Source organism: Argopecten irradians, chromosome 3 (assembly GCF_041381155.1).
Source record: "Argopecten irradians isolate NY chromosome 3, Ai_NY, whole genome shotgun sequence".
Classification (NCBI taxonomy): Eukaryota; Metazoa; Mollusca; class Bivalvia; order Pectinida; family Pectinidae; genus Argopecten; species Argopecten irradians.
In genome coordinates this window covers 31,531,036-31,548,138 of record NC_091136.1, presented here as the reverse complement: position 1 = coordinate 31,548,138, position 17,103 = coordinate 31,531,036, and the positions used below count along the sequence as shown (strand labels likewise).

General features: G+C 34.5%; 2 protein-coding genes across 3 annotated transcripts; one reads left to right on the top strand and one right to left on the bottom strand.

Annotated features, from left to right (window-relative positions):
* Nucleotides 1-455: 455 nt before the first annotated feature.
* On the bottom strand, nt 456-8,275 carry LOC138318214 (interferon-induced protein 44-like). The gene is made up of 7 exons (XM_069260404.1): nt 8,119-8,275; nt 5,342-5,884; nt 3,833-3,891; nt 3,403-3,615; nt 3,122-3,265; nt 2,350-2,539; nt 456-1,265 (listed from the first exon to the last, which is right to left on the bottom strand). The coding sequence occupies exons 2-7, from the start codon at nt 5,868-5,870 to the stop codon at nt 958-960; spliced, it is 1,443 nt and encodes a 480-aa protein (XP_069116505.1). The 5' UTR covers nt 5,871-5,884; nt 8,119-8,275; the 3' UTR covers nt 456-957.
* A 542-nt stretch (nt 8,276-8,817) lies between these two features.
* Nucleotides 8,818-16,088, top strand: LOC138318211 (uncharacterized protein MCAP_0864-like). Of its 2 annotated transcripts, none has more exons than XM_069260400.1 (9): nt 8,818-8,924; nt 9,168-9,281; nt 9,635-10,400; nt 10,605-10,790; nt 11,056-11,247; nt 12,140-12,223; nt 12,483-12,557; nt 12,860-13,087; nt 13,541-16,088. In XM_069260400.1, exons 2-9 carry the CDS (start codon nt 9,219-9,221, stop codon nt 13,759-13,761), a joined length of 1,815 nt encoding a protein of 604 aa, XP_069116501.1. In that variant the 5' UTR covers nt 8,818-8,924; nt 9,168-9,218; the 3' UTR covers nt 13,762-16,088. The 2 variants fall into 2 exon arrangements, with proteins under 2 accessions (XP_069116501.1, XP_069116502.1); XM_069260401.1 differs by having other exon boundaries at nt 8,921-8,945.
* The last annotated feature ends 1,015 nt before the right edge of the window (nt 16,089-17,103 follow it).

Below are 17,103 nucleotides of genomic sequence, written 5' to 3'. Positions count from 1 at the left end.
ACATAAATCAAATGCTATATTATTTTCAAGTAATTTATTTATCTAAAGATGAGACACTTTTCCGCATTTTTTTTATCACAGACTTATTTGCCCTTGTGGGTAAGTATTGGTTGTGACGTCATGTGTTCGCTCGCGTTACGTCATACCTTTCAGAGCAACGATGTGATTTTCGCTTACAAAATAATGACGTCACAACGGGAGGTAACTCTGTATATGGGAAGACAGGGTATGTTATGTCGCGATTGTGGCGCCAAACAATATTTCTCTCTGAGTCTTGGTGGAAGACCTCCCCATTCATTATAATTAGTGGTTGTGTCCTTAGTCATGCACGTGATTTCAAACATAGGAAAGTAGGTATATGTTCCCAAATAGCATACATGTGAAAATATTAGTTAATCTCGAACTTGCAAATATCAGAAAACACACCAAATAATAATAATAATAAAAGAACTTGAGTCTTTCAGATCATGACATTCATTTTATTTTTAAAATCCACTTCGTCATAACAGTTGTATACTTTTTTATTTCTCTTATTTCTTAATGATAATCAGAGGTGAGTAAAATACTCATTGTATTTATACTGTTTTGATATAGATTGATAAATACATGTACTTTGATATAACTTTAAAATATTTATACAGTACTGAACAAGTATTATTGATAATACGAAATAAATGCATATGATTAATTATATTTGTAAGTTCATTTCTATATAACGAGAAAACGCAATGATAAAAAATATAATCGAACTGTAAACGTCGGTCCAAAGGTATACAAATTCTCGTGCAAACAGATACTTCCTTTGTCCTCGGATAATTTACACAATCGTCGCCCCAGAAGGAATATTTTGCCTTTAAATAGTCCATTTCGTCAAACTTGATCGTAGCGTAAACATGAAAAAAAACCTTTTAATGTCGTTTATAATATAAAGTCATTGTATACAGCCAACAAATGTGTCTAGCTGTATTGTGATTCATATTTATCTGCCCGAAGTTCGTCCAGATGGTTGACGCGGAGGAATGTGTCAGCAGCGCGAAGCATCTGTCGGATGTTGTACAAGGCGAGGATGCTGATTTCATCTGTGTTAGTAGGCTCCATAAAGTAGTTCTTCATTGGCAGGACTGTCATCGGCGGGAGACCTAGACAGTTACCGGCGTCCCCACACTTCTGAAGGATAGCCTCACTGCGATAGACGTGGGATGTGTCTTGTTTGGTCTGGAGACAAGCAATGTCGACTTTGTTCAGTAGAATCAGTTGCGGTATACCTAAAACAAAAACAAACATTTGTACTTTTAAGGAGAAAAAAAGAAACACAACATAAAATAGAAACGTATGTATTTTGTAATAAAACTAGAAGAAATCATAAAAGGAAAGATCCGACCTTTGTAATCAGTGATTGCGACTCCACCGCTAGCAACAGAACACCACTACTCTTCACATGATTATAAAGATCCATTAGAGAGTTGTAATGTAGGGATTTTTTATATATCATAATAAAACACCCGCCCTAACAAAATATATCATGTCTTCGCTCATCATGAAAACTAAATAGTTCTTTTCTCTCTCATACCTACACGTGTAATACGTGCTGGTCTAGGGCAATACATAATGTCGCCTGAAGCTGTATTGCATGGCTACCCATGCATTAAAGCCTCGGGACGTCATAGGGTTAACAAAATTACTATTTTCTCGGTGCAATTTTAACATTTATTTTTCAGAAAGTAGGCTGGATTTCCCGGATACAAACAACGGGATATGCGTTTGAAATATCACGCATACTTTCATATGTGGAAAATTGACTTGCAGTCGCGTTTTTTCGGGTTAATTTCAAAATGGCGGAAAATTATAGTAGTAAAATTGCAATAAAATGTCGAAGCAAATGTTGAGAGCGAAACACTCTTTCATACGTTGATATGAAGGATAGGGATATTCTACCCTCTGGATAACATAATGTTATAAAGCCATGGGAAAGCTTAACCCTCAAGTATACTAGCCATATCGATCATATCCACATATGAAAGAGTCTTATAATATTAGATTGATAAATACACAATGTATATCAATGCATTACAAGTGATTATACATTTGTATTTAACAATCTCATTAATTATCGCTGTCATCTTATTATTGGATCTCCCAATAAGATTTAACCTGTTTTTTTTTACAACTGGTGGATAAATTTACAACGTTAATACTGCTTATTTTCATTTCGATAAATATGAGTTGAAATCTGGAAATAATATGTCATTTTTGGAGAAATATGGTTAGTAGTAGATTTGTATTACAATTTGGGGGATTCAGATGTAGATGTTGACCAATTTAATGCCGTTGTGATATTCATTTTAATACCTTTCTGGTCCACCATGTCCTGTATATCCTTTATTTGGTCCCTGACGTCCTCGGTGACAAAGGATATATCAAACTCAGCATTATATTTACTGGCGTCGAGCACGTAAACAACACAGTGTATTTTATCTTTGAGCTTAGGGTCTTTTCGGAAGCCATGGGTTGCGCTTGTCAGCGGATTGGAAATGTTGAACTATAATAAAATGTTACAAAAGTTTTCATTTATACATTATACAAAAACTTATTTAATTAATTTGATAAAACAGTACAGTCGTCCCGTTTTATATCGCCCCTCGTTATTCCGCCAACCCTGCATAACGCTACAATTTCGTTTAGAACGGAATTCCCCCATTCGGCAAACTTCGGCCGATTCACCGGAATAGGTCGAGGCTTGCCGAATGGGAATTCATCACTATATAAATGCTCGTTAACATCGCCAAACCCGAATTTCACCATTCTTAAACATCTTTCAAATACAAGAATTACTAATCCCAGAACATCAGTCAAATTCGTTTAGATTAATTATAGCAATCCTTAATGTAAGGTCAGAAAATTGAATCCGACTCATTGTATATTTCAAATGATATTTCAAAAGATAGATGATAACGACAGATTTTAGGCTCGATATTTTAACATCAATAATTTGTTTTTGACCGATTCATTGTACATGCATTTTAAACATTTATCAATAAGTCTATTATCCAATTCGTCAATACCCCTGAATTCTTATTTAAAATATAACATTTTGAATTTAAAGCAAAAAACGGACACCCACTGTATAATTATCTGGCATGTGTCCCTCGAGTATAGCCTCGATGTCTCTGCTCATGTTATTTCCATCATCTAGTCCTCTGCAATCACACAGCTGGAACTTCAGATACTGTCGGTTATCTGATCCTGAGATCGGGTACTGACGGTACTGTAAACAAATCAAATACAATTTCAACCACTTTGATTTAATTTCATAATCTCATTTTCCTTAATGTCATATGGACTATGGAGTAATCATTTATGCAATGTTTATTAAAAACATGAATAAAAGGTACTACTACTTACTGCTGACGTTACACTCTTTGTACGACTTCCGGCACTGGCGGACATCGTCACGTGACCGCGGAACACCGATTCTACAGAGTTCAGAAAACTTGATTTGCCGGCCCCTATTGGCCCAATGAAAAGGATATTGACATGTTGCAATGCGTCCTCGGACACACCCATGTCCTTCAAAGGCCAGTAATCCTCAACTTCGTCCATCAATTGTTTTAAGTACTGTAAATAGTTCAATAAACACAATATGGTATTCTTTATTTATAAATAAACATAATCAATTTGCAATCATTCAAAATGAATTCATGACAAGAAATTATCACAAACCGACTTTCCCATACCATTTTATTTCATTTAATGATATATAATTTTCTTATAATACATCACACCCAGTAAACAGCATTATTTTACATGTATAGGAGAAATAAACCCCACTTACCTCTTTATCAAATCTTGGTTCGGATCTCCACGGCTTCTCCCTTATTGGTTGAGCAGAATCTATGCAATGTAATAAATAACAGAATTATCTGTATAATTTATTATTATCCTGCCTCTCTAGCAACGTACTGTAGACACTCGTTTAATATATCTTAATTGAATGTTCATTGGCACATCTTTCAAACGTTCATAAACTGCATTATATAGAAATTGATCGGTCATTGAGGAATGCCATTGAAAGAGGAGTATAAAAAGGGTTAATTGCTCCTGAAAAGAAAATGACTTTCCCATACTTGACGGGTTCATCCTGTAGTTGATAGAGTAAATATCGCTATGTCTTTTACTGGGGTAGGGGAAAACCACTCACAACCCGCTAAACAATGACATGACGTCATTAATACATGCGGTTCACGTCGTCGACGTCTTCATTCATTTTGGAGCATTATGACGTCTCTGTGGTGATGGCGCTTCTTAACAACTAAACTTTCACCACATTTCGTTAATGCATTGGGGAGCGGGGATATGTCCAACAGGAACTATCTAAACTTACATTAAACACTCGGCAACGAGGGCCCCTTTTCACTTGATAGATTCATGAAAGATGAGTAAATATTAAATATGTCTATAGAATATACGGGTATATCAACCCGAGTGAAGGATTTTGGCTTCTTAATCTTTAATAAGGGTTGAGATATTCCTGTCCATTTGTCAGACCCATAATCGATTATTTTCTCCCATATTTTAAAGAAAAATGGTTATTTAGAATCATTTTTATAGCGTCGACATCACAGAAGTGTCGCGAATCATTAACTTTATTGATTCGATGGCGTCATTATTAAGCGCGTGTGAGCTGTGTTTTCCCTTACACTTGAAAAAGACAGAATTTTTACCCCATCGGACAGAGATATCTGCACTTCCGGTGAGGGAAAGATTTCTCTGTGTTACCCAGGGCAAGACAGTCTGCACGCGTAGAACATATTCGCATGATAAACCCTAAGTTATAAAACGTCATATATGCAAATAACAATTAACATGTGCAGTCCAAATGGACAATCAATATCACACTCGAGCTCGTGCTTCACGCGCGTGCTGAACTTCGACCTAATGATAATCGCAATCGGAATTCTATCTAACTTGTAAAAACCAGTTTATTCAGTCTTTTTACCGGGAAAACATCAACGAAAAATACAAAATTAGTTATTATTTCTATGACTCTGAATATTTGCAAATGATTTAGATTTTTGTTTGGCACAGTTCAACAACTCTATTAAAGTTTTATGATCAAGTGAAATAGAAATCTGCAAGTTGATTTATTTATTCTTTGGTTTTTAATCGCGTATTTGTAACTTTTAGCAATTTTAGGTAAATTATAATATACAGGGGCAGAGAAGGGATCATTTGTCCTACCCTCAAGGTAGGGAAAGATCCTATTAATCTTCTTCTACCAACTGCGGGATAACTCTTTCCAGTTTTGGAGAATATCTCTTTTTCTTTTGGTTGTAAAACTTACCTTTGACGCTATACACAACGACATCACTGGCACTGGTGTCCGATGTTATTTCGTCTTCTAGGGAGGATGGTAGATTAGTGTAACTGAGGGGTACCATGCTGGAGTTGAGACGGAATGTGCCATCAACCTCAGGTGATATTTTGCCAGTGAAGACCTGAAGGTCGGGGCCACTGCCAAACGTTGGGCCACTCTGTGTATCTAACATCACAGCTGACATTGGAAGATTGATTTGGAACTTCATCACGTGTGGATTCCCATCTTTCCGTAACAGACAAAGGAAAGCATTGTCATCGTAGACCGGCTGTTTGGTCTTAACAGACTGCCAGCTGACCGAGGTATACCCACCATATACCTCCCCAAGAGTGTTGTAGATCAATGTCAAAGTAGGTCCAATGTTATCACATTTTCTGTGGAAAATCGACGCATCACACCCATCCTCTTTGGCGCTATACACCTTGGTAAACGACTTTGGACCATCGCTAATAAGGTTTTGGATTGCTTGCTTCTCCTTTGGTGTTAGATTTGCCATGTTCGCTGATGTATCTATTGGTGAAAGGAAACAGTACATTCAACAATTTGCATATTGCTATTGTTCTATTTCCCCTTTCCTAGTTCAGACGTTTTAAAATTAATTGAAGAGTTTACTTTGGATTATGAATGGAATACCGATTTTCTCCTTTCGTCTTCTCTTTCTACTTTCTACCCATGACAGATGTGGTATTGACCAATCAACTGAGGAAATTTATAGATTATCAAACATAAGTTTTGGGCGTTTCAGTCAGCTTGAAAATGAATGAATAACAAGAGACTCAGGGCCATTACCTTCCATCTTATAAAATATATTTTACAAACGACAAAAGGAAAACATACAGGATATAATAGTGAAAAAAATACAAATTTGAAAAGCACTGATTTCATTTATAATCATAGTCACCAGGCAGAAATATCTCAGTTGGTACACAGTTCTTCGGATATTAATTGCTTTATGATTCCACTAGTTTTGTATTAACGCAAGAGCAACTAATTAAATATATACTTTATAATCAGTAAAGCGACATTGCATGATACATGTATACGATTACTTGACATGAACAGCCATCATTAAATTGTAAAGGAACTTTATAACGTGTATATTTAAATGTAATTTATTGCTGAAACAATACATAAGTAACATATATATTCAATGACTGGTATTTTATAAGCTCGGGTTTAAATCATCCGTTATTTACTGTTTACAAAGTTGCCAGACTGGTAGGCGGGGTTAAATATAGACTGTCCTACATTCTGATACCTATAATACCCAAGTACACACAACAACACGTGTACCTGATACAATCGACAATGTGAAGGTGTCTATTGTGAATATTACACATAACACTGAAAATAACCTCATTAGGATTTCGATATCTGGTTGAAACCATTCTCTTGTTTACAAAAGAACGTTGAGCAAAGTTTGACAGCAAAATATGCAGAAAATTTAAAATCACTAAATTACGACTTGACATGGAGGTCTGCCGGGTTTTAGGTACATGTGTCACTGGGTGAATGACAATGAGGAGACGACACCGAAATTTTGTTACTGAATCTTGTATTCACTATAATTTAGCACTGTCTTTCCAGGTCTATTATCAAGGAATTATCCACGATACATAAGTCCAAGAATATACATTACACACATAAGTCCTCAAGTACGGCATAGGTAAAATTAATCATCCAATATGGTAACAATTAATACGTTGTCCACATTAACTACAGTATTTTACGTAAGACGGTTACTACTGTGGTCCGAAATCTGACATAATTTTCTAAAACATTCTTATTTATACAAGATTAACACAATTGACAACATAAGCATAAAACTATTTCCATTGGTCAAACAACCACTTAAGTGGGAGTGGTTAACCCTGTATCGTTATTTCCTAGAGCTGGACAAGTTATTGACATGTTTAAACAATTAATCCGTCTGGCAGGTTTAAATCGTATTCTAAATTACCCCTAAGCAACTCTTACACTACGAGAATACACAATAGCCCTAATTACTGCGAATGTGCGAACACCTCTCATCTTCCAGCGTTTCATCTCTTCAACTCTACTTCCAACAAAATCTACCTTCATGAAATATGTTTTAATTGTATATCATCAACTCATTATTATACAATACCACACCAATCAATGACACCTAGATGTGACCCTTGTCACACATGTACGATAACCGGTAAATTTAAGATAACGACGGGTGATATATTGTACCATTAAACATTTAATCATATCATCAATGGAGTTAAGTGGATATAAGTCCTCGAACTGTTCACAGAAACAAAATGTGCAGTAATGGTTAGAAAGTGGAAAGAGAAAACGAAAGGAGAAAGTCGGTATTCCATTCAAAATCGAAAGTAAACTCATTCAGTACACAGCACATTATATAGGCAACTGGCAATTATCATTCACGAAGATTCTCTTTCAGTAATAATATTTTATTATCGATATACAGGGTAAAGTAAAGTATCATTGACACATTGGAATATATTGTTCAGCTACCTTGTTAAACCATTATACTCATTTTAACACGTTACTTAATCCTTTATTCTTTAGGTTCAATGTGAATAATTACACACGCACCATTATTACACGTATTTTGATATATGATATCGAAAATTTCAAATAAAGAAAAGAAGAGGATAATTTGATAAAAATGTTAATTGTAAAAAAATATTTTGATGTATAACTTTCAAAAATAACTATCTCTTAAAAGACAAACTCACAACAAATATACTTACCTTCCAGAAAAGATACGTTCGTCAGAAGCAGCAATGCAGATCTTAATTGAACTTACAAACACTGATCAGGTGGTAAAGTGAAAATAGAATTTCCCATTTAGGTATTAATAGCTCCACGACACCCCTGTGCATTATAACGAAAGTAGATTTACCAGTCGTCAAATCTCCACTCTAAACATATGCAAAACGAAAGTTGTTTTACTGCGACATTTATATATCATTTACAGTCAATGAAAAACCCAATTGCAACTAGTTGTTGAAATGATGCACGCCATCAAGCGTGAAAATGTTGTTTTTATTTCAGTTATATTGTAACATTCAGATGTAACATTTTCTAAAATATGTTGCAAATAGTACAATGTATATCATGGTTCAGTACTTATAATGACGACCATAAATGCTGATTACCATTATATGTTTAATAAGGTTTAGAGCATTTTTCAGCGTAATGTATTCATAGCGATGTGTTATGAAAATACCAATATATATTACAAAATCCTATCAATAAATCTGTATTTAGTCGTTTTTATTTGCATTTTGCATTTTCTAATTAATAATTATCCCGATTAAAATCAAATTAGGTCTAGATCTCCTTGTGTCAAATAAATGTATATCTACGTATTTAAAGGCAAAACCGTGTATCTAGGCCTCATGCATATGTGTATTAGTGTTATGTGGCTATGTTTACTTGTCAATGTAAGCCGATCACACTGTGTAACATGAGTCGGAAGTGACGTAGGTTGAAATCCGCATTATCAAAACGAAAGTAAAATCCTAAAGCAGAAACGAAAGCAGATTGCGTTCAGGTGAGCACAAACTATGTAGAGGTAATGTTTTGGTTGCTTCAAACATTGCTGTAAATAAGCCTCGACTACATCTATTTATTATTATCAAAGCTGACTCCAATATTTAGAAACTGTGAATCAATTACCAATGTAAGGGTAAATTTTACCTATTTTCATTTAAATTAAATACCGTAACAATCGGGTCATTTAAAATGTATGTCTTGCACACCCATTCAAACAATTTGGTGTTATTGAATTCTTTAGATATAAGAGGATTTAGTTGTGAAGAAACATCAGTAAAAGACACAGGACATCATGGGTTTAGAGCAGCTATTTTGGTGTACGGATAGACAGATGGATGCCTGTCTCCTTACAGAGGTTTGTAATCATATAAGTTATTTTCCATTTAAATTGTGCCATGCGAAATATTTCTCTATGTTATCATTATACAACATGCCATGAAAAATTCCTCAAAAACTCTATGCGCTGCAGTTTTTAGGTATAGATTCATATAGAAAAGCTAATATTGGCATCAAGATGAAGTTTCTAATATTAAAAGGAAACCTGTTTCGTAGATTCCATATCTCGTGATCCAAATGGCATCGTTATAGTAAAAAGAGGCGCAGTGTAAAATATTATTCTTCTGATATGTCATTATGCGACTTTAAAATCGCATGATGATATATTCAATTATGCAATGATAAAATGACAGAAGTGTTATCGTGTTTCAGGAGATATCATCAAAAGCAGAAACACATTTAAAGTATGTAGAAGAAGAGATATCGAAGCTTCAAAAGTTAAAGATGGTAATAGGCGAAGGTGTAAAAGTACTAGACGGTACTTTATGCAAGGGGTGTATAAATAAACTTCAGAGCCTCAAAATGACGCAGTCACATGCATCAATTTCAACTTACACAAAGATGGCACGTCTACCAGAAGAGCAACAGAAATTTGTTCAGGACTTAGAGGAGTTTTTTATTCAAAAGAAAATGTCCAAAGAAGGCAGTACAGTTGACATACAATATGTTACAACCAATGAATGGTACAAACAAGAAACAGTACGTCTTAAAAGTCAACACGACAGGGAAATTAAAGAACTGAAAAGAGAGCGAGATAATCTAAAGGACGAGGTTAGAAGTTTAGAAGTCTGTAATGAAGAGTTGAGAGATAAACAGAAACAGCTACAGAGGACAATTGGAAATTGTACAGTAAGAATCAAGACACAAGAGGAGACCATAAAACTTCACGAAAATGACAGAAGAGAGAATCAAGATAAAATACACCGAATTGAAAGTGGTTTGAAAAATAAAGACAATCTCATAGCACAACTAACTGGACAAAAGAACGATAATTCGTCGCAAACAGAAGCAAAACCGGAAACAAAAATATGTGCAACGCAAACAGAACCAAAGCTGGAAACAAAAGTAGCTGCAACACAAACAGAGCCAAAACCAGAATTAAAAAAGGAGGAAACAAAATCATCTTTTTTTTCTTTCGGTAAAGTTTAGTTATCCCTAATTATAAAATCATGCACACTGTGTTGTTTGAAATCATTACTAAAATTAATTTTATTTCACACTTTTGACATACTCAATTTCTGTTTCAATGAGTATATCAAAACTTTCACTAATTTAACATACTAGCCCTCATAGTATAATATTTATTTTATTTGTATATATAAATAAAAATTGTTATTAACAGGTTCACGAAAAGAGGACTTAAAACAACTCAAAGAAACAATGGCAGACAACCAAAAACTACAATTCGACTTACAGCTGGCAAGAGAAGATCTCCAGAAGTTTAAATCAAAACTGCAAACAAAGAGAGATGAACTTGCCAAGACAAAATCACAACTTAACGAAAATGTAACCTTGATCGAAAGTATCAGTAAGTGTTTAATTTTAATGTACGCTAATTTCTGATCAATTTATTATAGTCTTTCAACAAATGACTGTTATTTATAGACTAGATGTTATTTAGAATCAAATATAATCTAAAACGCAGCATATCTTTGGACTTTTATGCTCCATTACAAGGAGGTATCAGACATTATATCTTTAAAAATATACCGGTAGAAACAATAATTTAAATAACATTTAGATGGTAATGAAATTGAGAAAGTTTACATCTATTATATTTTGTGTAACCACAGTGGCACAAAATGTGGAGTCTGAAAGCAGACATTTGGAGGAGATAAAACAACGTAACGAAACAATTCAAAAGCAATTAGATGATATTCAACGAATAGAAAAATCTTTAAAGGAAAGGGAATGTCAACTCAAATATGCAAATTCACAAATGGAATCATTAGAAAGTGAGAAGAAAGCCCTTGCTGCTGATTTACGTAAGTATATTATATACCAATAAGAAGATCGAAGGTTTAGCTTGGTTTAATAACAGCTACATGTAATGTCATTCAAGGACCGCCCCCATGTGTGCAATGTGTTGCGGCTTGTGAATGTCTGTATGTTTTGGGAGGCTGCGGTATATTCGTGTTGTGTTTCCTTGTAATAATGGAATCCTTGTCCTTTTTATAGTGCAATATCACTGAAACATGGCGCCAAATACCCAAAAAGTACTACATTTATGCTGAGCGCTAATAAGGGAGGAAACCGCCACTTTTACGTAATGCGGTGTATTAGCGAGGGGAATACGGGAGAGGGTCCCTCAGAGGGAACCTCTTCTCAAGTTACCCGAATGACGTTTTAACGCGAAAATTTTCCGCGTTATATTCATCGTTAAACACAGTGAGTTATGTAGTAATCATCCTTTGATAGGAGTTATACAAAAACTAAATCGAGTCAAGAAAGCTATATTTTCGGTGTATATTATGTAAGTTTTCGTCATTTTCGCCGTAAGGATGAATATACACACACATATATATATTAAAAAAACAATTATATTTGAACAATTTTATATAATCTACATTTCTGTAGGAAAACCAATTCAGTTTATAATAACAGACGTGTAAAACAGTTGTTAACAGGATTTTGATCCCTCTTACGATTCACTTTTGCAAAAATAGGTTCAACAGCGGAGGAAATGTTTTAAAAAGCCCATATTATTTATATTCGGAGGCAAACAATTGTATTACTATCCTAAATATCGCACGACCACCAAAATCGCATATGTTCTGTGTTAATAAAAAATCTGATAGGCAATTCAATAATCAAATATCAGTTATTTCTATACTAGACTATCTTTTTACCTAAATCATACTAAAGAAGTTTTTCCAGGAAAGAAGACTAGGGAACTTACGACAGGACAACAACAATTTGACGCTTCACGTAATGAAGTAAAACAAAGCCGCCATGATTTGAGTAAGTTGAGATCTACCAGGTATTTCTCAAAGCTTGATAAGATATAGTTTAATGGTGCATTCATGATCGTAAAACAATAAAAAAAAACTTGGTCATTTTGAAAAAACGTGCATTCCATAATTCATTGTCTTTCACATTTCAACTTGCGATTCTAACCTGTCACCACAGACAAGTTGCGCATTACTGCCATTATATTTAATATGATCTTAATGTTGTTATTAATGTAATTGTTGCTTCATATTACATGTACTCCACCCAGGCGAGAAAGAACTTGAACTTCTGACCTTGCGTAAGCAGTTAGAGGTGAAGCAAGAATTAAAGAAAAAGGTCATCGGTATGTTGTAACGTCATAAGTCAACTATTTAAATAATTTCACCGGTCATTCCAGGGGCTGTGATTACTTGTATGCTATTACAATTTCATTTGTATATAACTGATGTCTCTATTTGAAGATTGCAGCGAATGAAGCTTTTGGCTATTCGAGATTTCTATGTCAGAGACATGCTGGAGTCGTATGCTCTCCCTTTACATAGTTATTTATATATGTTCCTTAAATTGAAAACTTCGATATTATGTAGGTAATTTTTTTATGATGAAACAATGAAACAATTTTTCCATGGCTTATTTGTCTTACAGTACTGGGGCTACACTGTGACCGCAGTGGACTAGGCAAGTCCCTGGTGGATATGGTAGTCAAGGAACTCACGAAAGGTGTCCAGGATCGGCTGGACAGAAACAACCTGAACATAACGATACAGTTTTCCCAAACACCGTCGGAAGTGAATGGGTGGTTAAAAGTCGTCCTGTGTCTGAACATGTCCAGAGTGGGAACAAACATCGCGGACGTGTTGAGAGGAATGAAAGGTGATTACTTTAACATGCTCTTATCTTCAAAGTTAGTTATATCTGTCTACTAGAAACATTTTTCATTATTTCAAAAATCAATAATCATATGTAAGATATAATAAACAAAAAGTTCATAATACTTTTAGCTCTGCATATTACGAGCAGATCAGGTACTTTTACCATCAGCAAGGTACAAGTGACCTCAGATAATTTCGTTCTCAGAGCCTAAATATATATGCATTTGATATTGTCCTTCTATCTGTTCAAACAAATAAAAAAATTAGTTGCATGCATTATGATTTAAACAAAGCATTTTAACTGTTTTTTTGTACTGATAAATTTGTCTAATAAACCACGAGCAATCTTTCCTCAATAGTATTTCATACAATATGTTACTACAAATATTTTGATTCACTATATACGTCTTTCACGTGTAAGTATTTTAATTTGAATACAATATTCCTTCTCCAGGTGACAGGGATGTGTTCGTACTTGTACTGCACCACACAAACAAGTCCAATCTATCGTCCTTAACTCCCACAAGTCACCGCATCACCGGAAGTGATTTACGTCAGCTGGGCGGCATCCTCGACATGGCGTTCGGTAGCGAAAGTGGACTGTACGAATGCGATCTCAACAGCAGTGCTATGGACAGAATTGCTTCAGTGTTAAAGAAATATAGTCTTCTGTAAAAGCTGGATATTACATCATACTACACCATCTGCCATCCCATTATCATAACATATTCGATATTCCTGAGATTGCTCAATACAGATCGAACATTATGTTTAAAGGTTTTATCCTCGCGTTCAAATGCGTATTTCGTATATTGAGGAACTCGGAATGGTTGTAGTTTGGGTACATTTTGTTCATATTAGGTTTGTTTAAACAGCATTTAACCGGGAATATAATAACCTGGTAATTACTATACTATAATACACCTTCTTTCGAATAAACACTGTTTATCGCGTTTATTTTAACATATTTGCGAATAAATAATTTCGGGACCAAGTGTTCTTACTGACTATATCGTGTATTCATATACCTTACATACAATTATTCGCGATATAACGCGAAAATATGTATCTCGCAAAAAATAAAGTGTCTACAGTAACTAAATCATATAACTAGATATTTTATGTAGAGGAAAATATACTGTATTATTTCTGATCACCTCACAATTTTTTTAATATTGTGCAGACCGGATGTTAATCTCATAATGAGCTCTTTGCGATCTCAAAACACTATAGCGTTTAACATTTAAGTGAGATTTGTGTAAGAAGCATATATATTTGGATCATATGACACTTATTTGAGATTATCAAACATTCCTTGGCGATAAATATTATATCATAGGAGACTAAATTTGCATCCTATACCAATGAGCACCATAAATAAATTTCGCCACACATTTGACGTCACACGTGGCACGCTTTCCAGTCATCGCTAATATTTTAGCGTTCTACCGAACGGCATGGATAAATTTGTGTAGATCCGGCCTTCGGCTGCCACTTGCCGAAGGGTTAATTGCGCTCCATTGTACTATATAGTTTAATATCTGTCTCTTTGTCCCGCATTACTGTTCGTATCCTATTATGTAATCGTGTTCGTTTTGTATGTCTTGATAAAGGGGCAGATCGCCTCGAAAATGACAATTTTGTTTTGTCCACACGGTTGGAATTACTTCCTTGTCCCATATCATAGTAGACAAATAGTGATGAACATTGATATGTAATTACACTGCTTGGTTTAACATGTTTTTGTCCTGCTAAAGACTAAAGATGTTTCCATATTTACATTCAATCCAGTAAGGCTTCTTGGTCCATACCTAGAACTTTGTTTGCACAATTTTTTATGAATTAAACACTAAACAATAGAATGGCTCCTAATTCTTGACATACTCCTGATATAGAGGGGAAACCGTTTATTTTAATTGATTTATTATTATAAGGAAATATTCTTTGAAATGTCTTGAAACATTTTAGCAAAGATGAGCGAAAACAACGTCTAACTGGCCTTATAAGCTTAAGGCCAGGCGCCAGCCTCTGTTCAAAACAAATCCACGTGTTTCTGTCAGCTGTAATTGCCATGTCTGGATGTAGGATAAACGTAGACAGATGACTTCGTCAAACGTGTATAAAAGGGGTAGACTTTCAGTGACAGTAGGATCAACAAATCAGCACATCGGGCCACAAACACTATGGTATGGAAAATCCATAATTGTCCAATAAAACCTAATACCGCGTTCATATATGGTTGAAATCCGACCGAGGAAAAAGTACGACAGGAAAACGATATTTTAAAATTCTTCTACCCACTATAACAGTATATAAATGCAGAAAATTTTCAAATTTTCCCCCAATTTTCGAAGATGGCGTCTGAAGCTGTATAGATGGGGTTCTATAGTGGGGACATCCTTTGTCTTACAAGGGCTAAATCAGGGACTTGACCAATCAGAAGACGCAGACGCATCTATTATGGGGCCTACAGCGGACAGTGACCTATAGCCAATCAAATTATGCCTAATTAGCATATTTGTCAGCGTGAATGAATTTTGTATGAATCTTTATGGTACAAAAATATGTCTATGAATAGACATTTGTTAATTACATCGGATACAGCGTTGTGCTATTTTCACAACAGATGTTTCATTCTGGGATTTTATAGATACATATTCCTTTATACATATGTGCAAATTTCCCTCTCTATGAACCAGTTTTATATGTCCATTGGGAACCCGTACAACCCGAAAAGGGTTATATTGATGTGGCGATTGAAATGGTTATCACTTCAGATTTAAACGTTCTAAAGTGGACCAGTGTTATTGCTAAATTCATTCAATGAGTGGAGTCGGGTTCCTTCATATTGTCAGAATACTATTAATAGTAATTAGTACCAGAATGTAATATATATATACATATTTTAATAATCAATATCTTCAAATATATTTTATTGTTTACTTGTTGTTGGTGATGGATTTATTTTATTAAACAGTTATAAAATATAAAGTGTTTATCCGTTTTGTTGTGCTGTTTTAAACACTGAATTTTGACACTGGATGAAATGCTTTGTCATTATCTCACGTAGTACGTGCAAGATATAAACGGTGTACGCACAAGTAAGTAGAGTTGCACTACAAATATATAGATTATAAAAATGTATGCACGCTTTATTAAGTTGTATACCAGAGATTATACTATATAAATCTCTGGTTGTACAGTGCATGTAAACTATATATAAAAGATTGTAAACTGCATATACAATATATAAAGTTGTACGCACATGTACACGTAAGTAAGTTGTACGTACCAGATAATTTGTCTTCGTATAACACACTCTGTTGTACATGCAATTGTAAGTTATACATAAACGATTTTAACTTGTACCTTGTACAATATTATAGATAATCTTAAAACGCATGAGTGTCATGATTCATCCTTTGCGAGTTATCTTTCTATTTTGTTTTACATACCTTTAACAGCCAGGTCATTTAAGGACGTGACAGGCTAAGGAAGTGGAGGTAGTCCATTTGTCATAAGTGTATATTGTCTCTCAACGTATAGTATATCGGGTGAATTTTGCGAGGTATATTTTCGCTATATTTGCAGTTTGAAATTAAAAACACCAGCGACATATTTGTCAATTATCTCCCGGTGACGAAACCGCAGAATGTGTGCCCTGCGAATTTAAAGCGATATACAGTATTATGTGTCAATACGTTTTTGTCATATTTAAAAATAAAATCTAAAACTGGATTATTACTCATGAATGAAGTATGGTTAGCTAGAAACTATTGCGAAAATTGTATAAATAGAAATATTTATGTTTTTACTCAACAGACTAATTATAATAATAAAGTCGAATGATGATCGTATGTAAGTATCCATGTATCACCCATTTTAGAGAAACTGCTCTAAAACCAGTTACATAGCAAAATGTTTCACCTTTTCTACTCACAAAAACATTTATTCTGATACGTAAAATGAAAGTTTTTACATTATGACATTGGCCCTTAACAAACCAGTGTTTTAACT

What these genes read in the sequence shown, in the direction of transcription:
- LOC138318214 (XM_069260404.1), bottom strand. Translation starts at nt 5,870, where the DNA reads ATGGCAAATCTAACACCAAAGGAGAAGCAAGCAATCCAAAACCTTATT. An exon ending in AACCAAGATTTGATAAAGAG is followed by an intron (nt 3,616 to 3,832) that starts GTAAGTGGGGTT and finishes AACTATTTACAG; the next exon opens with TACTTAAAACAATTGATGGA. An exon ending in ACATGCCAGATAATTATACA is followed by an intron (nt 2,540 to 3,121) that starts GTGGGTGTCCGT and finishes ATTTTATTATAG; the next exon opens with TTCAACATTTCCAATCCGCT.
- LOC138318211 (XM_069260400.1), top strand. Translation starts at nt 9,219, where the DNA reads ATGGGTTTAGAGCAGCTATTTTGGTGTACGGATAGACAGATGGATGCC. An exon ending in AGCCCTTGCTGCTGATTTAC is followed by an intron (nt 11,248 to 12,139) that starts GTAAGTATATTA and finishes AAGTTTTTCCAG; the next exon opens with GAAAGAAGACTAGGGAACTT. An exon ending in ATTAAAGAAAAAGGTCATCG is followed by an intron (nt 12,558 to 12,859) that starts GTATGTTGTAAC and finishes TTTGTCTTACAG; the next exon opens with TACTGGGGCTACACTGTGAC.